This window comes from Nylanderia fulva, unplaced genomic scaffold, assembly GCF_048542155.1.
Source record: "Nylanderia fulva isolate GAGA-0341 unplaced genomic scaffold, ASM4854215v1 Scaffold25, whole genome shotgun sequence".
Taxonomy (NCBI): Eukaryota; Metazoa; Arthropoda; class Insecta; order Hymenoptera; family Formicidae; genus Nylanderia; species Nylanderia fulva.
This window is the reverse complement of record NW_028190314.1, coordinates 206196-232430: the sequence shown is the minus strand read 5'-3', so window position 1 is coordinate 232430 and position 26235 is coordinate 206196. Positions and strand designations below refer to the sequence as shown.

The following is a 26235-nucleotide window of genomic DNA, read 5'->3' as shown; positions in this document are numbered from 1 at the left end:
GTAAACTTTTTTTCATTATATTTTGTAAAATATAATGAATTTGTAAATATACTACACGAGTACTCTATTAATTTTATCGCTTTACGTTGGTGACGTGATTAAAATTGAATTTGCAAATGTATCTCATATATATATATATATATATATATATATATATATATATATATATATATATGTATTTCGTAGTTTCTCGTTTATTCGCTTGTGGTCTTCGTGTCATATGACAGTTTGACATCAGTTGTAAATTATCGTGCCACTGTTTCTGGCGCGCGCGAGTTAAATTGCAATGCAATTGAATCCCAACTAACATATAAGTCCGTAAGTGGATAAGTTTCTACGTCGTCGCGAACTGCGTTGCTTATTAACGTGTTCAGCGTTAAAATCTATTAAGAGAAGATTATTTGTACGCTATCATCGCTGACATAACGCGGGAGATGGCTGTGTTTTAGAAGGGTTAAATTATTAGCGAAAACGAGGTATTCTTCACATTCCCCTACATAATGAAAATAAGGAACTAGATGAGAAGGAGGGAGTCACGCATTTAACACGAGGAACGCGCGTTTTAACGAGGGAAAGTGAAAAGGGATGGACGAGGCGACAGGAGGTATTTCGCTGAAAATGACGCGAGACACGGAAATTGTCGGGGCCGGGTTTCGACCCCTGACTTATACCGCGAGAAAGCGAAATTGCCGTGGGACGAGTTACGAGGATGATCTCGTGACGCGCCGTAAAAGGTGCGGTACGTTCGCATTTCTTGCGAGAACGTGTCGCCTCCTTAGCGGAATCACGGCGCACGCTTTCGCGATTCAAACGATAAAATGTGCAATGTAAAATCCCGCGGCGAACAGCATCGGGAATGCAATTGCGCAGTGATTGCGATAAATGCATAAAAAGCGTGCGAGTGGCTCGGGAATAAAAAGGAATCTCTCGAATGCGAAACTTCGCGGATGTTTTTATTCCCTACCGTGCTACCATTTTTTTTTACTCCGTACGTGTCTTGTAATTAAATGATCAAATTAATAAACGTTCTCGTCCTAGAAAAATAAAAAGTCATATGTTCGATATTTTCTACACAATTCTATTAATCGATTCAAAAATATTAAACTTCTCCGTTCATAATGAATAAATTGTTGGATCCTTTCGAGCAAAAGAAGTGAGGTATCGTGCCATACGTGTCTTGTAATTAAATGAGCAAATTAATAAACGCTCTCGTCCTAGAAAAATAAAAAGTCATATGTTCGATATTTTCTACACAATTCTATTAATCGATATAAAAATATTAAACTTTTCCGCTCATAATGAATGGATTCTTTCGAACAAAAGAAGTGAGGCATCGTGCCATACGTGTCTTGTAATTAAATGATAATTAATAAACGTGTTTTTTTCGCCTTTGGATATCATTTGTCCTACGTCCTCGAAAAATAAAAAGTCATATATTCGATATTTTTTACATTAATTCTATTAATCAATAAAAAAGAATATTAAACTTTTCCGCTCATAATAAATGGATCCTTTCGAACAAAAGAAGTGAGGTATCGTGCCATACGTGTCTTGTAATTAAATGATAATTAATAAACGTGCTTTTTCGCCTTTGGTTATTATTTGTTTTGCGTCCTCGAAAGTAAAAAGGCATCTGTTCGATATTTTCTACACTAATTCTTCTATTACTCAATAAAAAAAATATTAAACTTTTCTCCCTGTGCCGCTCATAATGGATGGAATGTTGATTCTTTCGAACAGAAAGAAGTGAAGGATCGCGCCACACGTGTCTTGTAATTAAATGATAATTAATAAAATGTGCTTTTTCGCCTTTGGCTATTATTTGTCCTGCGTCCTCGAAAAATAAAAAGTCATATGTTCGATATTTTCTACACTAATTCTTCTATTAATCAATAAAAAAAAGGGAAATTAAATTTTTCTCTCTTTGTCGCTCATAATGGATGAATTGTTGATTCTTTCGAACAAAAGAAGCTAGGCATCGACGTGTCTTGTAATTAAATGATAATAAAATGTGCTCTTTCGCCTTTGGCTATTATGCGTCCTCGAAAAATAAAAAGTCATACGTTCGATATTTTCTACACTAATTCTTCTATTAATCAATAAAAAAAGGGATATTAAATTTTTCTCTCTTTGCCGCTCATAATGGATGAATTGTTGATTCTCTCGAACAAAAGAAGCGAGGCATCGAGCCACTCGGAGCTTCACGAGTCGGTCGAGATTGAAAACCAACCTACAGTCGACCTACATTTTTGATAGACACTGTTTTCGACGATACATCAAGTCTCGAAATTCCCAGGTATATCTCTGACACGGTTAAGTGGAATTGATTTTTATTTCACTGTATCTCTCTCTCTCTCATCATATAACCTTTTCTCGTCCTATTTCTCGTTCAGCTTCTTGCCTTTGTGTAGACACGAAAGGCATGATAACTGAACAACGATTTTTGCTAAAAATTCTAAAATTCTATCGATACATGCTACAAGAACGTCGTTCCGACATGAGTACCTACAAAGCGTAAGTTTGGAAATATTTTCTAAGAAAATATTTGATAAGAAAATTCTCTACATAGAGAATTATGCAATAAACCTCGCGGGTACACGCGATTCGCGAAATTATTATAAATTCTTGGAGATATATTGTATTAATTTGAATTACTTCAAGTTTAATTATATTTATAATATTCTGAGTAAATTTTTAATTATATAAATATCAACGCTTACAAGTTTAATGTTATCTCTCTCCTCTGCATAAACAACATAATCTGTTATAATGCATTAAATTCAAATTTATAAAAGCATGATAATACAATATAATATCCAGAATTTATATTAAATATTTTAATATTGAATTAAAACGCTCGAAGAAAAGAGAATAGATCGCAATATCGAGATCCTCTGTAATGAGAGTCGAGTGTTCAAAGATGAAAAGTATTAACTGAAAGGTAAACTCACCGCCGTGATATGAACTTCCACGATGTGGCGTATACGTGCCATTTTGACCCTCCATACAATGAGTCGGCGTATAATACTGCATGGGATGTTGCATGTAATTATTGGGGGTGCTGGGAACATGTACCGGATGACAATGTATGCATCTTCGCGGTGTCTCGGGCGGAACCTGCAAGCAAGATAAATTTTCAAAGCGTTTGAGAGAGGAAGAGAGAGAGAGAGAGAGAGAGGGAGACAGAAAATACGATGTCGTGGAATTCATGACATGCAATCATCCATGTTTATTATTATTATTACTGTGAAATATTGCTCTGCAATGTAATATTATACGAAAGAGAAAGAGAGAGGTCTATTTATCATTATTATAATTATATAATTGAAACATTAATATAATTGGTACCATATAATATGAAAAGATTTAAAAGTATTAAATATAATAAATTAAATATAATATAATAAAAATATATATTTAAATATATATTTGAATATATATATATATATATATATATATATATATATTTAAAAATATTAAATTATATATTCGCATATTTTTTCCGGGAAATGTTCGAAATGTAAAAATGTCGTTTTCGTTACTACACAAAACACGACTCCATATATTATTATGTTCTTAAATTTAATCAGAGTACATTAAATTATAAAGTAAAAATTACAAGAAAATAGTACAACAAAATCTAAAAATAAATATCAATATTAATTATCGATACATAACACAAAATCTATATCTACAATTCTAATCTGATTTCTCAGTAAAGAAAAATCTTCGACTGGCATCAACTAATATTTGTGAGAGCCTCGTTTAGATTAATTAGAAGATTAGGTGGACAAATAAATTAGAGGGATGGGCCCAGAGCCGAGTCCTTTACGCTCACCTGCATAGAATGTTGCGAGCGTAACGATCTTATCGAACCGGTCGGGTGCAAGGACGGCACGCTGCCGCCGAAGCTCATGGCTGAATTTCTGCATCCCGGGGTGGACCATCCCCCACGCACGCCGGCCGCGGTCCACCCCATTCCGTTTCCGCAGTCGTCCACCAGCATCTTCAAGGGCGAATGGAGGACGCGATCTCGCGTCTTTTACGCTTCCGACGACATCGCCGATGTCAAGAATCCGCTTCTATTCCTCTCGCGCTCGTTGCACCTTTATTCACGTCACGTTACCCCTTCATCGAGGAGGCGAATAGCAAATTACATCCTTCTTGCTTACTGTCAAATTCGCCTCGAGTCCCTCACTCGGCTGTTATACGATGTTAGACGAGCCTCGGCGGATTCTGGACACGGTCGTTCAACGGCGTGCTCGAAATTAGGAAACTATTTTCCATCTCGGTCTGTAAGCAAAGAGGGCAGAACGTTAGCTGATTTGTTTCATTTTTAGTCATACTGAAATAATTTTGATTATTTAATATAATTATATTAGATATATGGTACGTGTCCGCGTATAAATTCTCCATGGATTTTGTTCTCCATTCCAGTATTCCGATGCGTATATCATTTGCAGAGTACGCTAAAATATAATTTTGAACGACGTATTTCGAGAAGAAGATATGTATCAGAAAAACTATAATTTGAAATTTAATCAGTAAAACTTTCATTATTCGGAATTGATGCGCAAATGATGCATTTGGTTATGCTATGTATGTTAAAAGCCTTTTATTAACATTTGCCTATTAATTAGTTGTATAATTATTTCTCGAATAAAATTGTTGAAATATGCATTTCAATGCGCAATTATTATTAAAACACTGCAACAGTCTTTGTATTATTATGCGGCTAATGAAGATCATACAATTTTACAATTATATATCATTACACATATAGAAAAAAAGGATTAATTATTAATGAAAGCATCAAATGTAAAATCAAATATATAGGTATGCATCCAAATGCGTATATCAAATACAATATACATTGTAGATAAAATTCGTTCGATTTATATACACGAAGATTTATAGGATAAATGTATTATGTATGTACTCGTTCGAGAAGAGAGTCGATGAGGATAAAATTGATAATACGGATACGAATGCATATCGGACACGTACGCGCAAGTCATGTTGCTTGGAATTTATTGACATATACGCCGAAAAACACATTCCATTTCGCCGATCAACTTCCATTAATTTCTGACTTTCGCAATTTTCATCGACGATGGGTCTTGCACTTTTAACAAAAATCCTTTTGTCGATTTACAAAAATTACGCGGCCTACATTGTCATTGTCTCGTATATATAATCTCTAAAAACTCACCTTTAAAAAAAGGTAAAAAAAGGCGACCAGTTAAGGGCACGCCATTAACAAAAATTATCCATTGCAAACCCATGTACAATAGAATTGTATGAAAAATTATCGATTATAAACCCATGTACAATCGTAACAAAAGTAATGAAATAAAAAAAAAATTGCGCCAAGTGAAAGTAGAAACTTGTACCAGTGGAAAATTAAAGTTGCAGACATATATAGAGTCGTATAATGAATCAATAAAAATTTAAATTTGCAAATGTAGAATTGTACCATAAAAAAACTTATCTTTTAAAAAAAAGATAAACAAGATGCCAAGTCCATGCGCCATGTGAAAAAGTGTTAAACAAAAAAGTATTTTTAAGTAAAAAAATCTATCAATTGACAAAAATTGATGTTCTAAAATTAATATCTCTACAAAAAGTAATGTCCAATTATTGCGCGAATAAATAAACATTTTTATAAAAAATTAAAATTTAAAAACTTATGCAAATTTAAAATTAATATAAAATAAAAAGAAATAAAAAAATTTTAGTTAAAAAAACTGGGCGCGCTGCAATGAGTTTAAAAGTAACAATTTAATTTTAATATCATTAGAATATTATTTAGCAAAATGATTTGGTATTCAGACTTCGCAACACACACTTGAAATATCGGGGAAAAGGACTTGTTAAAACGATAATCATGCTCAAATGTCGCATAACTTGGCATCTCAGACCAATCGCCTTGCATATCTATTGGTCAACAGCGAAGAATCGTTTCAATTTTATATTTTAATATTTAACTAACTTTGTATTTTTAACATCTAACTTTATATTTTAATATTTAATTTTTATGTATTGATAAAGACTGTAGTGCAGTCGAAACGTTTACAATTTATATCGATTCTGTAACGGAATGTTAATTTAATGATTTAACTATTAATAAAAAAATTTTTACATCTTATTTATTTGCTCGTTTAGTTGGCCTACTATATATGATTGTTTAATTTTGTTTAATTTATACGAGCCTTTCATTAATTAATTTTAATTGATTATATTTATAAGTATTTTTATATTATCTTAAAAAGACTGCATAGAATTATTTGTGCGACACTCTTATATGTATGTATAATTAATAGGGACCAACTACACATTTTTTTTCCACTGAATAAAAACAATCTCAATATTAAAATTAAATTATAAAAAAGATACTGTGATATTTTATTGATGAGAAATGTACATTTATAATTGTATTAAATACAAAAATAAACATGCCATGAATTACTATATATACATGTTTTCATAATTATCAAACTTAAAAATATAATATTGTTACCAAAGAAGAAAGCACTATTTAAAAACTCTAAAAGTTCATAATTTGTTAAATTAGTAATTAAATACTGCATTTTGTATAATTTTTAAGCTTTATTCTTTTATTTTTCTTTATTTAATTGAATAGATATTAACATCCAATGTAGCATACAGATTAAATTAACAACCAAAAAAATAAATCTTAACTTTGAAATATATTTTTGTTTCTTTTAAATATCAATCAACTGGATTTTGTACTACTATTAATATGAATTCTTTATCTGGTGCCATCATAATTTTATGTTTTTTGCTACGTATGCGCAAGAAAGTTAAATCATTTGTTGGATTCAAGTCACGTACGACAGAACGAGCTTTATCTGACAATTGACTTATCAAACCTGCGTATTGAACTGTTGTCGTATTATCTAATGTTGACTTTATAGGAATACCTAAAACAAATATAATTTTATAAATTTTTGTTTACAACTACAAGTAAATCATGTCAATGATCTCATGTAATACCTTCTGCATTCGCCACTATTGTTCCAACTACCCTTTTATGAGACTGAATTTGTTTCATAGTTTCTTCAACCTCTTATAAATTATTTCATCGAAATTTATTAATAAAATTTTTATTTTAAATATTCCAATAACGGAAGCAAATCATATGGAATAAATGCGTTCTTTAATTGTAGGCTGCATATGTGGTGGATGACTGTAAGTCCGACAAAATTCCAATATTCCATGGGAATCTATCAAAATCTATATTGTCATACTTAGCCAATGTATTACACAATATATTATGGTATATACAGGCCAGATGCTTGCAATGACACTGAGCAATAAGATCCTTGCCACTACAATCACAATGATAAAAATGATTAAATAAATTTAAAAAAATATATTATTTTGATACAAAGTGTGTGATGAATAATATTTAATTTTGTATATTAATTATTGGATATATATGTACCTGCAATAAGAAAATGCCAGAAAAATTGTAAAATAGTTCCTATAGCACTGATATTAGATTTATCTTGTTAAACTAATCGAATGCTGCGATGATAACTAGCCATTGCCCAACCCATGCTCACAAGTAAGCTGATAATGCTACCTGCTTGATGTACAACTGAAAAAAATATAGAAGCTAATTAAGAAAATTATTAAAAATATATGCATACTCATACATAGGCATTTATATAATTGAAATATTATTGAAATAATAGCAAAATATCTGATTTTGTATCACAGACTGTAAACTTGCACATAAATTATTATGACAATAAATTTGCAAATAATAACATTAAAATTGAATGTAAAAATTGAAATTGGAAATTGAAAATATCTAACCCCGCACGCTGTCAATATAGCGGAGGGCAACTATCGCCGTCTGTTGTAAAACGTGCGAGATGGACATTTCCAATACATGCATCTATTCATGTGTTGTGTACGTGTGATATATGTGTGCGCATGTGTTGTATACGTGTGAATACGTGTAGCACGATACTACTATGTATGCGTGGTCGATGATGATAATGACGGGGACGTTTCTTAAAAGAAATTTTTCATATTTCGACTTTGCAATTATATATCTCTGCTTATAAATCACGTAGAGCAGAAATAAAGACACTTTTATTATATAATTCAAACTCAATCTATCGATTAAGTCTAGTATAAACTCGATTGCTTCAGCCGTTATTGAGAATTCGAAATATTATAAAGACTCAAATGTCCGACTCGCGTTAAGATACACGGTGTCTCGGCTACGCCCTTAACTGGTCGCGAGACACTACCGTGTCTCTTGATTTTGGAAATTACGCGATTATATCATATTTTTCTCTCTTCAGACATTTATCAATTAAAAGTAATAATTAAAAAAAAATTATACAACTGAAAATTCGAGTTAAGACTCGAAGGTAATTAGAACGTTAGATTGATAAAAAGATCTCGATGTCTAATCATTCTCCCCTGAAATTATATAATTCACGAAAAAAAATTTTAACAATTGATGGGATTAAAAGCGCATCTGCGTACGAGTTTTTGAATCTCACGCAACACCATAATAATTATAGTCGCATTTCCATCAAACTAACAGGTATTGGTATTTATGCATTACAGCCACAGGCCTTTTGTATCGCTTCTGTTTTCGAAATATTCATATAGGATAATATACTGCTTACGATAATGACACAGTGATCTAGTTAATTATAATATTATCTGTAATAACTCGGATACATGCGATTGTTATTTCATATTTAACAAATTTTTACAAAAATTATATCTGTGCCTTGTCTATAAAAGCTGTCAATATAAAATTTAATCCCTTATCTGTTATATATTATTTTATGTTTTTGAAGCATTATTTTTATAAATGGTATATGTAAAAAAAATATATAATACAATGAATAATATATATACATATATATGTATAAATAAATAAATACAAAAATCTTCTTAACTAAAAAAAAATAAATAAACTGTCCTATAAGAGTGATTTTTACAACGCTCTTTTATAAAAAAAAATGCACACTTGTGATATTTTTTTGTTAACAATAGTTTTCCACTAACCACATTTGGATATATCTCGAGGCAAATAATATGATAAATAATACATCCCGTTATTTCAATGTTTAGAATTAAACTACGTATTACGTTGGATCTTCCGCAATTTTTATCTCACAAGATTTATGTTCATCGTTGATCCTTCGTCTTGCCCTGTTGCGAGCTCGATATCATAACCGCGATGCACATGCACATGCGCATGCATATAGTGAAGTCTCGCGAAATAAGAATAACAGAAATGTTAAAAACAAACGACAGATTTGTATTCGCCGCTCCGGCGTATATTTCAGCTCTCACGTCGACGACGAATATCGAACCGGGAAAAAGAATTTTCGCAATGTCCCTAAGAATACCGCGGTCGTAAATCCTTTCACAAAGCGCTTTTTAATCGGCGCAGCTAAACGGATGAAGTTCCAGAAATAGGCGACGTTGCACGCGTTTTTTATGTTTTATTCCTCTTCCCTCAAAAAAAAAGAACGAAAAAAAACTCGCTTCGTTATCTTAAATTGATAACCTTCGATTAAAAAAAAAAAAAACAAAAAACTAGTATTTGTCGATGTAATTTCAAAGCGTTCTTCGATTCTACAAAATCTAACGTAATTTTGAAACGCTACGAATAAGTAATGCAAATAATTTTGATGAGTATTTGATATCTCCTAGAGGAAGGAATATTTATATATAATTTCTTTCTCCCTTCTTCGTCCTCCTCGGAGTTTTGACCCCAAGTCGAATTCAGTCGACGAGATAACTTGATATTCATCTAAATAAATAACTTGAAATAGCTTCTAGAATTCTGTTACCGACCGGATATATAGATCCGCGCTTTAGTCTTCTTAGTATATTTTTAGTGAAATCAATATTTTTTGCTCCTTTAACGCAAATATACCGCATCGTATCGCCGCACGTTTAATCATCTCTAGCGATTAAATTAAATTTACAATGCAGCATATGAGAAAGAATTGTATACGTGATTTGAAGCGAAATTACCCTGGGAAGATTAATATCGCGCGCGCGGATCTTGCGCTAAAAAAAAAAAAGAAAAAAGAAAAAAGGACAATCAAATTAAAAAAAAAAAATAAATAAATACGTATGCGCGCTGTGCGCATACGTAACGAACTTAATACTGCATATATAAAGAATAAAAAGCGCATTTCATTATATGCTCGACTCGTTATAATTGGCGAGTGACACTACTCGCGTAGTGATATAACGATATAACTGAGTTCTAATTATGACGCATTTATAAAAGTCCTTTAGAAAAAGGGAGGAGAGTGTGTATACTTTTTCGATAAATATATCGTATTTTGAATCTTTATGCGGCCGCGAACTAATATCGAATAACATTGTAATTAGCGGGCAAAAACGTATGTATATATATGTGTGTATCGTAGAACGAAAGCAGAGTCCATTTCCCCAACCGAATAAAGCAACCCCGTGTAATTATCATTTATGTATGCAGGCGCGAAATGAACTGGATACGCGCAATCGCTTTATTACATACGGTCCGTGCTTGCATTGCCTTACTGCTTTAGCCATATTCTTCCATGCGTGTAATGGATACAGTCATGTATATATTGATTATTCGCGTAACCCCGCGATCTCTTTCAAACATTGTTAAATATGGTTCTAAGGGGAAACGCCAATATTAATGTGTTTGCATACAAAATAGTTCAAACTGTTAACAGCAGGTGTTAATCATCCGTCAAAGTTTTAACATTTTTTAAATCAAACAAGTAATTTTAAATAATCTTTGTATATACGTATAATATAAAAATTTGTTATATCCCCCAAAAATATACAATAGATATAACTATTAAAAGTTAACTAATATTAAGAAATGGGTACTCGTATTGCATCCGCAATTACGACAGACACTGACCGCGTTAAAAAACGCATACGATGCGAGGTATACGCGGAATCAGAATTACGACAGATAATGACCGCGTTAAAAAGCGCATACGATGCGAGGTATACGCGAAATCAGAATTACGACAGATAATGACCGCGTTAAAAACGCATACAATGCGAGATATACGCGGAACAGAAATTGGTCAACGTGCAAGCAAAGCAGAAGGACTTTGAATCTGCTTCGCTTGCACCTAGATTCTCGACCGGGGAAACCTGTTGCCAGGCACCCCTTCCGATCGGGAAAACTCCAAAAAACAACGATATAAAAAGAGAGTAGAGACGCGACAGCTCGCTCAGTCGCAGACACAAATAATCGCTCTAACCACGATCTCGCTAACCGCGCGCGCACTTAGCATCGACTCGCAGTTGTGCGCGATACGCGGAGTAATATAAAGTCAGTGCCGCACACTCGTAAAGCTACAGTGTATTGATAGTGAAATAAAATAAAGACCAAGTGGTTGAAATTGAATAAAGAATTTTAATACAAAAAGTGTAGTGCATTTCTCTACAAACACCCGACAAGTCCTGACGCCCCGGATTCCCATCCCAATTTGGCGCGACCCTTAAGTGTCTCTCCCGAGGCACACAACAATTTGGTGGCAGCGGTGGGATTGCGCCGAAGGACCGTCAGGAACTACTCGGAGGAAGACCTGAAAAATACAGCAGTATTAATAAGCAGGCACGTCGAACATAATAATCGACGGGAAACAAACAAAACAGAAGCCGACGTATAAGCAGCAGCGTGCCGTACGTACAAAAAAAAACACACCCACACGGACAACGCATCAGCCGTCGGGAAGTAGGCCATCACCTAAGGACGCGACCTACGACAATACGGACAACGCATCGCACCGTACAGCGACCCGCAGGATCACCTTACGACACCGGACCGCCAGCCGTATCAACACTGCCGAGCGATGATCTGCAGCGTCAGCAAGCGAGCGATAGTAACATTAATGTAAGTCCGAACCAAACTTTTACACATACTGCATGAATGTCGGAGGAAAGCGAAACACCCCGACAAGCAATAGCGAATAATTCGTGGTTACATAGCGACTCAGCCGCACGATCAATCAAAGCACTACCGATAACCTTAGAAAACCTCGGAAAAGTGCGGATAAAATTAGAAGCATATTATTCAGGAGAGAGCGACTCCGAATCATATACTCACGGGAAAGCCGAACGCGAATTTCCGTTTAACATTTTTGACGAAAGTTTATTTGAAGAAGGGGAAACCAACACCGGTAAAAATTTAAGAAAAGAAAGTAACGAACGCGTGAGACGAACTCCTAGCAACGGGTCACAACACGGGGAATCTTTGCTTACATCATACGATAGTAGTATTTTCGATCCGAGTGAGTATCAGGACATGCTGCGAACACCGCCTAACGGTGGCATGGATGTGTCCGAGGGTGCCATCGACCGCGAGATTGACCGTCTACACGGTACAATAGCTCGCGACAACACTCGACTGGTGGAAGCTGACGTACATGCACCACCCCCTAATAGCGAAATAGGAACAACTAACCCCCGCGATACCAGACGATACATAGATAGACACATTGACGAAATCGAGGTGCGCGAAACTCCTAATTATAGGGAGGCCGGAATAGATAACCCCATGCTACGTGAGATAATGAGAGGCATGCGAGAACTACGTAGGAAAATAGACATATTGCGCGAACAAATTCGTGATATTAGCACATACGCGGACGAACGAGGTCGAATCCGCCGGGACACACACACCCGCGAGAGAGAAACGCGAGACCCCGACAATGACGACAAAAAATATAACGTTGTGTACGGACGAACAGAGAGTGACGCTAGACATCGACAAGGCCCGCAGGAGCCTTTTTTATCGTTAAAAGAAGCACGGCAAATGATCCCGGAATTTGACGGGACGGCCCAACATAAATTACAGGAATTCCTAAGCACATTCACATACGCCATGACAAACATACACCCTGCTAACGAAAGAGGATTGGTGGGAGCTATCCTTTGCACGAAACTCAAAGGCAAAGCAATGTTAGATTTTCAAACGCGAGACATACAGACATACCACGAACTCAAGCGACAATTGGAATGTACATATCAGAGTAGGCGAAGTACTACGTATTTGCAGATAGAGTTCAATTCCTTAAAACAAAAGGCGAATGAAGGCGCGCAAGCTTTCGGAACGCGCGTCGATACCTTAGCTATGGAGTTATATGAATCCATGACGGAGGGAGAAGATCACTCCCCCATTGCAAAGCGGATCATACTAAGTACTATACAAAAACAAGCCTTGCAAAATTTCCAAATAGGACTACGCGACGAGATACAACTTCTTATTCGTTCTTGAAATTACCAAACACTGCAGGAGGCAATAACGGCCGCAACCGCCGAGGAAAAAGTAAAGGGCACAACTACAACGCGATCTAGTAATTACACAAATCGAAACCGTTACGAGGGAGCGCCGTCGCGATCAACAAAGAATGCTGTACAATGTTATAAATGCGGAAAATCGGGGCACTACGAGCGAGAATGCCGTAACAGTAAATACGCGCTTCCGAAACCCGAGAAGTCAGATCGGGTAATCACAGCAGAAAAGTTTTGCAATTACTGCAAAAAACGTGGACACAACCGTGAAGAATGCTGGACATTAAATGGACGGTTAAAAATGACATCAAGTCACGATAGAATAAACGGTGATAAAAAATCGCGTAACGTTAATGTAATCAAAAGTCGTAAGAAGCTGAAAACGAGAAACAGTGATACGGATTCCGAGCGAAGCAGTAACAATGACGAGCAAAGTAGCGACGAGGACGAAAGACAAGAGAAAAAGAATAAGACGACACGCGCGCGGGAATATCAGATGTCACACGTGCGCCGAACGCCGAGAGAGAAAGAGAGTTTAAATATAATTAATCTGCCCATGCGAGAGGCAAAACACGGGAAAGTAAATATGCTTTACGATTCGGGAGCTACGATTTCATTGATAAAAGTGAAACTCTTAAAAGGCGAGACCGAAATTTACAACGATAAAATAACTCTCGTGGGAATAACCGGTCACAAGGCAAAGACAATCGGAAAAATGTACGCGACCATTAAGCTAAATGGGAACAAAATAAAACACGCAATTTACGTTGTGAAAGATGAATTTCCGATGGAATTTGACGGAATTATAGGAATAGATTTCCTGAAGAAACAAAATGCTTGTTGCAACCATAGGAAACGAGAGCTGCAACTAGGAAACGCGGTAATAAAACTGCGCCCGTATGAGAAGATCCGACTACGGCCGCGCAGCGAAACGATTAACCGAAATTTGAATAGGTCACGAAAAAACGAATCTGAGACCGAACGCGACAGGAACGAGGGAGACTCGGAAATAGAGACCCCGGTACGCGTAAGCCAGTATCGCTTATCACATATCCGACCCGCCGTAACTAAAAATATCGCAGGAATCATAAAAGCCGAACAAACCGCGCCAGGAATTTTTTATCGGACGATACCTAGACCAACAAAAATTTTTTAAAACAAAATTGAAGTCGGTGAAAAAATGCTTATATATGACGAAACGCTACAACAAGGATAACCGAAAAGAAAACCTCCGACGCCTAAGGTACAATAAGGAAGAGAGAAAAAAAGAGGGGGAAGAAAAAGCGATACGCATGCACACGACAAAATTAAAGTTATTTATTAAACACTAGGGACTTACCTATTCTGGTATCGCGAATCGATCAAGGCTGGTCGCCCCCACCAAAACCACCACTTCACGCACCACTCGCGTACCGGTACGCGTATCGAGGGTGACGTGCAAGGAATGCGGCTCACCCGCCCTCCGGGACACATTCGCCCACCGGAGCACCATATCGTACGCCCGGGTATACTCGTCCCTCGTTATTTCGGGCCCCACAACAGGGGCGCGGGCGCGACAGTAAGGACACAACAAATCGTCCAAATGCGAATAAGCATTGCATCTAATACAATTAAAACGAAAACGACAGTATGGATCCCGTTACATCAAACACACACATGGTTGTACTCAACAGCTAAGGAAGAAAAAATAAATATAAAATGTGACGGATACACAGAAAAAAATTTAATAATAAAAAATACCGGCCGACTAACCTCACGAGGAAACTATCAAATTAAAACGCAGAATTAATAGAATTACGAACAAAAATAAACAACATAGACAATGATTTACAGGATAATGAACAAAAGTTTTATACAAGAAAACAATTTATTTATCCCATGACCTCGAGCGGGTTAGTAATAATCATAATTATAATATTTATCATTGTCATTATAATTTGGAAGGTAAAAAATAGAAAAGACATTAAAAGAAGACCAAGAGTGACGATACTCGACGATGACTGGGATGTACCTAGATCTATATTAAATAAAAAGGAGTAATAGTACGCGTTTTTAGGAAATAGGAAACGATTATAATTATATTGTGAACGGGATAAACATTTGTAAGCTTTAGTTGTAAGCGAAAAACTTCATGCCTTCGTTTTTCTTCTTTAACGGGGGAGGGATGTTATATCCCCCAAAGATATACAATAGATATAACTATTAAAAGTTAACTAATATTAAGAAATGGGTACTCGTATTGCATCCGCAATTACGACAGACACTGACCGCGTTAAAAAACGCATACGATGCGAGGTATACGCGGAATCAGAATTACGACAGATAATGACCGCGTTAAAAAGCGCATACGATGCGAGGTATACGCGAAATCAGAATTAAGACAGATAATGAACGCGTTAAAAACGCATACAATGCGAGATATACGCGGAACAGAAATTGGTCAACGTGCAAGCAAAGCAGAAGGACTTTGAATCTGCTTCGCTTGCACCTAGATTCTCGACCGGGGAAACCTGTTGCCAGGCACCCCTTCCGATCGGGAAAACTCCAAAAAACAACGATATAAAAAGAGAGTAGAGACGCGACAGCTCGCTCAGTCGCAGACACAAATAATCGCTCTAACCACGATCTCGCTAACCGCGCGCGCACTTAGCATCGACTCGCAGTTGTGCGCGATACGCGGAGTAATATAAAGTCAGTGCCGCACACTCGTAAAGCTACAGTGTATTGATAGTGAAATAAAATAAAGACCAAGTGGTTGAAATTGAATAAAGAATTTTAATACAAAAAGTGTAGTGCATTTCTCTACAAACACCCGACAAGTCCTGACGCCCCGGATTCCCATCCCAATTTGGCGCGACCCTTAAGTGTCTCTCCCGAGGCACACAACAAATTATAATATACAAACAATTTTAAAAATTTACTCTACTGCACATAATATAATTAAATTATTTTATTTAATTTAACATAATAAATTTTTATTTTAATAATAAATTACATATTATATAATTTAATTATTATAATAATTACATAATTTATAATTAATACTTTAATAATAATATAATTAAATATTATCTATGACTGTGGTAAAACTTACTATCCGCAATATTTGTATAAACTACAGCAAAGAGAGAAAATAAAAAATATATAATTAGAATAAAATATGAAAAATTCCAAAGAAATCCCAAAAATAGAATATTTAATATCGCTCTATTAAATATGGTTCTAAAGGGAAACACCAATATTAACGTTTTTGCACACAAAATAGTTCAAACTGTTAACAGCAGGTGTTAATCATCCGTCAAAGTTTTAACATTTTTTAAAATCAAACAAGTAATTTTGAATAATCTTTGTATATACGTATAATATAAAAATTATAATATACAAATAATTTTAAAAATTCACTCTACTGCACATAATATAATTAAATAATTCAATTTAATTTAATTATTTAATTTAATTTAACATAATTAATTTTTATTTTAATAATAAATTACATATTATATAATTTAATTATTATAATAATAAATACATAATTTAATTAATACTTTAATAATAATATAATTAAATATTATCTATGACTATGATAAAACTTACTATTCGCAATATTTGTATAAACTACAGCGAAGAGAGAAAATAAAAAATATATAATTAGAATAAAATATGAAAAATTCCAAAGAAATCCCAAAAATAGAATATTTAATATCGCTCTATTTCGCGCGAGATTATCGTCGCGCAAAGGATTAAGACTCTCTACAGGGAAAGTATTGACATACAAGAAATTCCGGTCTGGTACCAAGAGAAGCGGGCCAATGGACGGATTCCTGGAAGGCGAAGGGGAGAGGGATGACAGCGAACGATAGAGACCGCCGGGTAATCCCACTAGATTGAATCCACCCCCCGAGCAACCCCCGCGCGACCACGGTGGATGATCGTGTAACCATCGTCGTCACGAGCTGTCATCTCGCCTTCTTCTTCTCTCTCTTTTCCCTCCTCCTCCTCCTCCTCCCTTCATCATCCCCCACCCCTAATTTTCTATGAAAACATTCCTCCGCCCGCGGGGTGTGCACAAGATACCGTCAACCCTCTCGAGCGAGTTCGAGCCGCGAAATACCAAGTCGGGCTTTCTCGGATGACAGTTGAGACGGTGCCAGGAGCGGCGGTGGTTGTTTCGCAAATAAATCGTGCTCTACGAATCGTTCAGGAATGCGCGATGACGTCTGTCGTGGCAAGTCATAGCGAGAGAGAGAGAGAGAGAGAGAGAGAGAGAGAGAGAGAGAGAGAGAGAGAGAGAGAGCGAGAGAGAGCAAGCGAGAGCGAGCGAGCGAGCGAGCGAGAGAGAGAGAGAGAGAGAGAGAGAGAGAGCCTTCCATCCGCGAATATAGTTTCTCATTACGTTTCTCAAACATTAAGTTAAGATTAATTACGAATTAATTGATTTCGTCTGACCGTCTCTAAAGACGAGATTAAGAAGGGAGAAATCTCAGTTAATTGCGATTTATGTAACTCATAAATTATTTCACGTTAAGTATATTCGTTATAAATAACATTTTATTATTCGAATAATAAGTTAATTATATTATTTTATTACTAAAATAATATTTCTAGATAGATAGATAGATAGATATATTTATTGCCGCCCCAATTGGGGATTACAAGGCGCTTTTTTTTTAAAGGAGCGTTCCCAAACCTTTATTCCTTCCTAAATAATATTTCTATTAAAATGCATTGCGAGCAAAAGAATGAAAAGTCCAATAATTGACATATTTTTTTAATTTGGAAAGTAATATATAATTAATTATTATTCATATAGATTTTATTTTAAGAATATTATATTTCCAAATAGTACTATTACGTAAATTGATTTGATGTAACGCTATTAATTACTTCTATTATATTGATTCGATACAAATACTTCTATTAAATATATATTAATTGTTTCTATTGAAATAAATCAATTATCATTATAGATTTATACGGATTAATTATTACCATACAGCGACTAAATCGACATGAGATAAAAGTAATATAAAAAATATAAAAGAGAAACATTGAATTTTACATATGTAACAGAAGCAAAATATTTTTGTCCGAGAGATGTTAATTGCAAATTTGGACTAATATTACATAGCCAAAATCGGTCTTCGAGTATCGCTTGAAATAAGATATCGTTGTGCTATTAAACGAGACGCTTCTCTGTGCTTGAGATAAAATACATTAACCCGATCCAACATGCGGTCGCAATGTGAAACTGACTCTGGCAGGTCAGGTGGAATAGTTAAAATGCGAATGCTATTTAATCGCAAAACGGAGCAGCTCTTTCTTATTCAACCTGCTCCTCGTCGCATTAGTTACAACAAGATATCTCGTATAGTCGTAATCCTGCACTGTCACAATTACGAAATATATTTAGCAGTCATAAATCGTAGGATTTCATCCCTAAACAAAATATATCGGATTAATTAATTCGCTTGCTGTTATTTTCCTAAATCACGCCAAATCTTTCTTACTCCGTCAAATGAATAAAGATAGATGAGTTTTTCAACGAATCCTTCGGATATATTTCTAGCATATATGTAACAAATGGAAAAATGAAAATACCTTGATTGATATAAAAAGCAGAAAGCCATTTTCGGAGAAGTCTTTAAGATTTATGATCGATCTAAGCTGAGAATCGTGAGAGAAAAAATCTAGGTCATGTTTTGTTGAATTATAAAAATTTCGGCAGATTATATCAGCGTGACAGACTTATTTTTATTGACATCACGGCTATTCTCCTATCTACATTCCCAGGGGTAACTGATGCCGAAATGTATATTATTGACTGGTCAGAGAGAATAAAGTGGCTATTGAATCACGAGCTATCTATTTATCACAGATCACCGCACGATACGAGACACATTTGTCGCTGATCGTTGCATTATGAATATCCCGTCGCTCGCAATCGCGATTAAATATACGTAACTTGCGGTTAAATATATGTATACACAGGGTGTCCGGTAACTAACGGACCAATGATTAAGGGCGGATTCTCTGGACAATTTGGAGACGATTTTTCCTTAGCAAAAATGTTAAGAAGTTAATAATTTTCGAGTTATAAGCGATTGAAAAAAATGGGTTTTTTGAAAACTAAACGTTTTGGAGTTAAAAGTCTAACATAATTACATTCTTCGGTTAATTTCAGGTAGAGTTTACTATAATAAAATTTGAATTTGAGGCTTAGTTATAAAGATACATAATGACAAATATTGGAAAGTTGTAAAAAATGATGATGACCTTTTTCGACATTTTCGCTGAGGAAAAATCGTTCCCAAATTGACCAAAGAATCCATTTATGATCGTTGGTCCGTTAGTTACCGGACACCCTGTATACATACATATACATATACAGGCGGGCGATCGTGCGTTTTCCAATTGATTGCTCGGAACTTTGCCGATTAATTATTTGCTTAAAACAATCAGTCTCTGTCGATATAATGAATAAAAAATTCAAAGTATATATAATATTAAAAAAAAAAATAATAAATTTTTCACACAAAAGCTGTACATGTTTGCAATCATAACACACGCTGCTGTTCATCTAATAAAGCGCGGAATTGCAACTTTTATTAATTATACATTTATCAATTTAAAAATAAATTACTTTCAATTAATGCATATTATACATTCTTTATTCTTCAATATTCATACATTCTTTTTGAGATAAAACAAATCTATACGTATTATTATAATAATATACGTATTATTATAAAACACAAAAATATACGTATTATTATAATAATATACTTTTCCGATATATTGTAAGTATAAGTTTGTATTCGCATCTCTGCGACTCATTAATCTGTAAAATCGTGCTTCCCGTCATCAATGCTTACAACTTTAATAAACCTCCATTCGAAATATTCGCGCTTAATACGACGAGGTGTAAATAAATCATGCTCTTAAAGGGATGCTAACCAAATATGTTTTATCGATCGAAAAAATGAGGTGAGATTCAATTATAAATCTATTTATTGGCTATATGGATTGTTTATTCTCGAAATTATGTGATGCACAATTAAAGTATTAATATTAACAAATGGGGGAGGGCATAATTTCAAGAATAAACAATTCCTAAAGCCAATAAATATATTTATAGTCGAATCTAATCTCACTTTTTCGATCGACAAAACATATTTGGTCAGCATCCCCTTAAATCCATCACTAATTCATGGGAATCAATTCTTGCGCCGAGTTGGTTCGAGTTGCCAGTGTTGTTCTTTTTTTATTCCTATACTTGCTGCGCACAAAAGAGCATTTAAACAAAGGTGCATATAGCGGTGCAAATTGATATTCGAACGGGAACGCACTTTTTCGATCGATAAAACATATTTGGTCAGCATCCCCTTAAATCCATCACTAATTCATGGGAATCAATCCTTGCGCCGAGTTGGTTCGAGTTGCCAGTGTTGTTTTTTTTATTCCTATACTTGCTGCGCACAAAAGAGCATTTAAACAAAGGTGCATATAGCGGTGCAAATTGATATTCGAACGGGAACGCACATCGTGTTCCCGATACTCATCTTTTTCAGGGCGTTCCGATCGATAAAACTCCACGACCCATATCTATCACGTAGCTCTCTTCTCTTTCTCTCTCTCTCTCTCTCTCTCCTCTCCCACTTTTTCAATATGATTAAGACGTAGATTTTAATTGCCAATACGCGTATTGATTTTCGTCGGATTGGTCACGCGATTCATGAGCTCGAGCGGGAATAAACCACATGTGAGACGACGACGAGTTCCACCGACCGATATCGACTTGCAAATTTCAAGCCTTCTCTTTCTCTCTCTCTCTTTTCCCGGGAGTACAGTTTTGCTTGTGCAAAAGAAACCGACATGTACACTTGGAAACTATTAAAATTGCGACGAGTTTTGCGCGGAAATTGAAACAAGTCTCGGCGCTGACGCTGATCTGCATGAATAAATACTTATCTTCATCTAAAACAGTTTCCTCTGTATAATATGCCACGTGCATAAAATACACGACGAGCACGAAAGTATATACGGTTAACGACAAACGGTGAAATAGAGATTCTCAGCTCGCAATAACTGCGAACGTGTATATAAATATAAATCATCCCTTGGTAATCAAATTACTCTTTAATTATATTTTTTTTAATACAAACGTAAATATGTGGAATATGAAAGAGGAAAATATATTGAATTAATATAATGAAAAACTCTGCACAGTAATATATATTTAATCGACGGTAATTTGTTAAATACAAATAAATATTATCCCCAATTACTTTTTATTTATTTTATACCGACTGAATATCGGAAGTAAATAGGATATGAGTAAAAACAAAATAACAAATAAAAGTTTAGAGCGTTTAAAAAATTGTAATAAAAATATTGCGATTCGCAGTAATTGCGAGCTACAGATAAATATCACACATCCTCCAATAATCGAGTTATATATTACTTCTTTTTTTTTAATTATTTCTTCATGCGGCCATATCGAAGTCAACATCTGCCATTTAATCAATTTATCATTTTTCACGTTAATGACCATTAATTATATTACCGAAGAATATTATTGCAACGACAAATTTATTCACCATATCGTCCTAATTACTTCCCCATCCCTGCTTCCGCTTTAATCAATAACGAAATAACAAACAACCATGTAGGGAGATCTCTACATGGGCGTTGCAAGATTTTTTTCAGAAGAGGACATAATTAATTTCTTTTTGTTTTTTAATGTTTGTTCTTTCTTTATTTTTTTAAATTTATTTTTTTGTTATTTTCTTATTTTATATATGAAATATGCAAATAAATTTTAGTGTTTACTCAAAAGGAAAGCAACTGCTTAATTTTTGTACCAATTCTAAGGGAGGATTCCAAATGTCCCTTTCGTTTTTTGTTTTTTAATTTTTGTTCTTTCTTAATTTATTTTTTATTTTCTTGTTTTATATTAAATATGTAAATAAGTTTTAGTGTTTACTTAAGAGGAGAGCAACTGCTTAATTTTTGTACCGATTCTAAGGGGAGATTCCAAATACCCCTTTCATTTTTTGTTTTTTAATTTTTGTTCTTTCTTAATTTTTTTTTATTTTCTTGTTTTATATTAAATATGTAAATAAATTTTAGTGTTTACTCAAGAGGAGATCAATTGCTTAATTTTTGTACCGATTCTAAGGGGAGATTCCAAATACACCTTTCATTTTTTGTTTTTTAATTTTTGTTCTTTCTTAATTTATTTTTTATTTTCTTGTTTTATATTAAATATGTAAATAAGTTTTAGTGTTTACTCAAGAGGAGAGCAATTGCTTAATTTTTGTACCGATTCTAAGGAGGGATTCCAAATGCCCCTTTCATTTTTTATTTTTTAATTTTTGTTCTTTCTTAATTTTTTAAAATTTATTTTTTATTTTCTTGTTTTATATTAAATATGCAAATAAATTTTAGTGTTTACTCAAGAGGAAATCAACTGCTTAATTTTTGTACCGATTCTAAGGAGGGATTCCAAATGCCCCTTTCATTTTTTGTTTTTTAATTTTTGTTCTTTCTTAATTTTTTAAAATTTATTTTTTACTTTCTTATTTTATATTAAATATGCAAATAAATTTTAGTGTTTACTCAAGAGGAGATCAACTGCTTAATTTTTGTACCGATTCTAAGGGGGGATTCCAAATGCCCATGTCTCTATATACTCGATATTTCATCGGAAGAGAGGAGAGAAAGAGAGATATTTTCGATTTTCTGATGCTGCACACACGTAAGGTCGCGAGAGAACCTCCCTGAAGAAAACTGATACTCTACGTAAGATCGCGTGTTGCATCGGACGGGAATGGCTCTCGCGGAAGATTGATGCATGCGCTTCTTCACGTATATATTTGGTAGCACACTCGTGTACCCTCTGCCACCCCCTACAGGGATACGATTCCCCGTTGTCGCGCGAGCGCGTCTTCGAGATGTCGCTTGATTGGAATGTTCCCAGCGAGCGCGAGTAATTAGAACGTTAAACCAGGCGCGCGATATGAGATTCGATATGAGATCCCTCCGCATCGATCGTAAGGACTTCGACAGCGGCTTTGAATGGAGGCGTATTATTGATTTTATCCCGCGGAAAACCACCCCTTTTTCCTCCTCTCTCCCGTCGCGCTCCTTTCCCTACAGGATGTCCCAAAAGTCGCGAAAAACCCGAAGACTACGTGGCTGGATTTGACAAGGCGAATGCAAAAACTTTGTCCTCGTCGCGAAAAAAATCTGTGTCCGGGGATCTCAGGGCGTATAATATATCATATAATGCGAGAAGAGCGCGTGTAACAGCTGTTATATATATATATATATATAACAGCTAATAATAGTTAGATTATTTAATGGATATTCATAGAGGTTTAAAATATTTTGAAAAAAATTTTTATTTAATATATTGATTGAAATAGTTTCTGTAAAATTTTGTTTTATTGGAAATAGATTAAATAAATTTATAATTAATAATATTATAATTAAAAAATTTAAGATAAAAGAGTATAATAAAAAATTATTAAATTTAAATATTATTTGTTCATTGGAGATTAATCTTGAAAAATAAAGAAAGATAATTAATATGATATTATATATATATATTATATATATATATATATACGTTGAATATATAAATGCGCCAAAGTGCGAAACGATCGCATTCTGGTTTTCTGGAATTTATAGGCAAAGTTTAAAATTTTTTACATTTAGCGAAATTGAGATCACACCCCTTTTACACAAACATTTAACATCGCGCGATCGAGGGCTGCTCTCTGTTCGATCGTTTGAAATCCGTCCGTTATGTATGTTATTTTGTCGAGACAATCTGTGACGACACTTCGACGTGAATACAAGGGCTTATCGGTGGATATATATCACGGAAAAATTGATAAAGTCCTCGACACGGCGCGATTCGGATGGAGGATGATGGGGAGAGGATGAGATGCACGTGTCGATTCTGACTTATCGGTTTTCTCCATGCTGAGAGAGAGAAATTCGTCTTTCTTTCCACATGATTTGTAATTGCGTTTTGCATCGAATTTTTATGCGCAAATATTTGGAGAAAATAGGATCAAACTTTCTTTTTCCTAGTATTGAAATATGTACATAATTATATAAAATTCATTAAATTTATTACACAATTCGATCTTCTTTCTCTCTTATCTCTCTGTTTCTTCTATACAGTTAATAAATTAAGATACTTGTGTTGTATACATATAAATATTACTAACACAATAAGACTTTAAAATGAAAAACTCTATTTTGATTATAAATTAAAGTTGCTCAGAACTTTGATTTCCTCTCGGACTTTAAATATGTTTTGATATTAAATTCAGTTTGTAAAGTATACAACAAACTCGAAGAATTTTGCAAGCATGTTAGAAGTGGATCCATCGAGATTGATTAGTAAATATGTAGTCGCAGTTTGGAAATAATAGAAAAGTATTCTTACGTAAACACATTAAAGTTAATTTAATAAAAATAGCTGAATTAAAGCCTTTTCATTTTTGTTTCTCGAATTAACAGAGAGACAAATTTATATAACTTTACAAACAAAACAATGAAAGTTTAATGAGTTTTGTAATATCGTATGACTTTAGACGTCAAGAAAAAAAGAGAAAATAAATATTATTATAGTACTGTGCGGTAGAAAGTTGCAGCAAAATAAAAGGTCTTAATTTAAATACTTATAGCAACATCGCCAACACTTATTCTCCACAATTTCAAAATTAACGAGTTTCGTAACTATAAACGCATGCAGCGACAACGTGTAATTAATTGCCACTCTAATTGGGCTGGTTAACTCAAATCATCATTTTATTTCGTGCAATGTTGGTGACAGTGTAACACACGCAGATAGTTTATTGAATCAAATAATTTCAGAATAAATGCCAGATTTCGAGTTTCTTCGCATTATTATACTTATATAGATACAAAACACATCTGTGTATCTCTCAAAAATTGTCTATTCTTTTAATTTTAAAGAAAGCTCTGAATAGTCCTTTCTAAATAAAACAATGATCCTTCTCATTTAAGATGAAGATTATTTCGCAAAATTTTAGAAAACAAAAAATTAAAAAAAAATTATTTTTATTAATTATCACATGCCATATATATATATTTAAAAATATTTAAATGTATGCACGTTTATGTGCAGTACTTGATTTATTCTGGATTTGATTTTATTTTTGACGATATACGATTGTCTTATATTTCCACACAACATATGCATGTAAAAATAATCAATAAATAAAACCAGCGGTTGAAAAATATTTGTTTGTCGAATAAATATCGAGCTGCATAAATATTTTTCAATTGACGTTACACGCGATTTAAGTGTGGACGAATTGTCAGAAGCATTTATAGATACAAACACATCTGTGTATCTTTCAAAAATTGTCTATTCTTTTAATTTTAAAGAAAGCTCTGAATTATTCTAAATAAGATAATGTTCCTTCTCATTTAAAATGAAGATTATTTCGCAAATAAAATCAGCGGTCCAAAAATATTTTTTGTCGGCTTAATATCGAGCTGCATAAATATTTTTCAATTGACGTTACACGCGATTTAAGTGCGGACGGATTGACAGAAGCATTTATAGACGCAAACACATCTGTGTATCTCTCAAAAATTGTCTATTTTTTTAATTTTAAAAAAGCTCTGAATTATTCTAAATAAGATAATGTTTCTTCTCATTTAAAATGAAGATTATTTCGCAAATAAAATCAGCGGTCCAAAAATACTTTTTGTCGGCTTAATATCGAGCTGCATAAATATTTTTCAATTGACGTTACACGCGATTTAAGTGCGGACGGATTGACAGAAGCATTTATAAACGCAAACACATCTGTGTATCTCTCAAAAATTGTCTATTCTTTTAATTTTAAAAAAAGCTCTGAATTA

At 34.1% G+C, this 26235-nt stretch overlaps 3 protein-coding genes and 1 long non-coding RNA gene across 5 annotated transcripts in view; 2 read left to right on the top strand and 2 right to left on the bottom strand.

The window, feature by feature from the left end:
* The window catches only part of LOC114944514 (monocarboxylate transporter 4), a 102883-nt gene that overhangs the window by 47166 nt on the left and 29482 nt on the right, over nucleotides 1-26235 (bottom strand). The window contains exons 3-4 of one of the 2 annotated variants that reach the window (XM_029320452.2): nucleotides 3839-4293; nucleotides 2952-3117 (exon numbers count right to left, since the gene is read on the bottom strand). In XM_029320452.2, coding sequence (XP_029176285.1) covers nucleotides 2952-3117; nucleotides 3839-4006 — 334 coding nt within the window. In that variant the 5' untranslated portion in view covers nucleotides 4007-4293. The remainder of the gene's footprint in view (nucleotides 1-2951; nucleotides 3118-3838; nucleotides 4294-26235) is intronic. The other variant, XM_029320460.2, reaches the window with a different exon arrangement.
* Nucleotides 6528-7457, bottom strand: LOC146722957 (dynein light chain roadblock-type 2-like). The gene is made up of 2 exons (XM_085483473.1): nucleotides 7018-7457; nucleotides 6528-6944 (listed from the first exon to the last, which is right to left on the bottom strand). The coding sequence occupies exons 1-2, from the start codon at nucleotides 7073-7075 to the stop codon at nucleotides 6733-6735; spliced, it is 270 nt and encodes an 89-aa protein (XP_085339599.1). The 5' UTR covers nucleotides 7076-7457; the 3' UTR covers nucleotides 6528-6732.
* LOC114944583 (uncharacterized) overlaps nucleotides 10862-26235 on the top strand; it is a 51586-nt gene continuing 36212 nt past the window's right edge. Inside the window, exon 1 of the long non-coding RNA XR_003822219.2 lies at nucleotides 10862-11923. This is a non-coding gene — a long non-coding RNA (uncharacterized LOC114944583). The remainder of the gene's footprint in view (nucleotides 11924-26235) is intronic.
* Nucleotides 11917-16110, top strand: LOC146722956 (uncharacterized). The gene has a single exon (XM_085483471.1). It carries the CDS (start codon nucleotides 11960-11962, stop codon nucleotides 13304-13306), a length of 1347 nt encoding a protein of 448 aa, XP_085339597.1. The 5' UTR covers nucleotides 11917-11959; the 3' UTR covers nucleotides 13307-16110.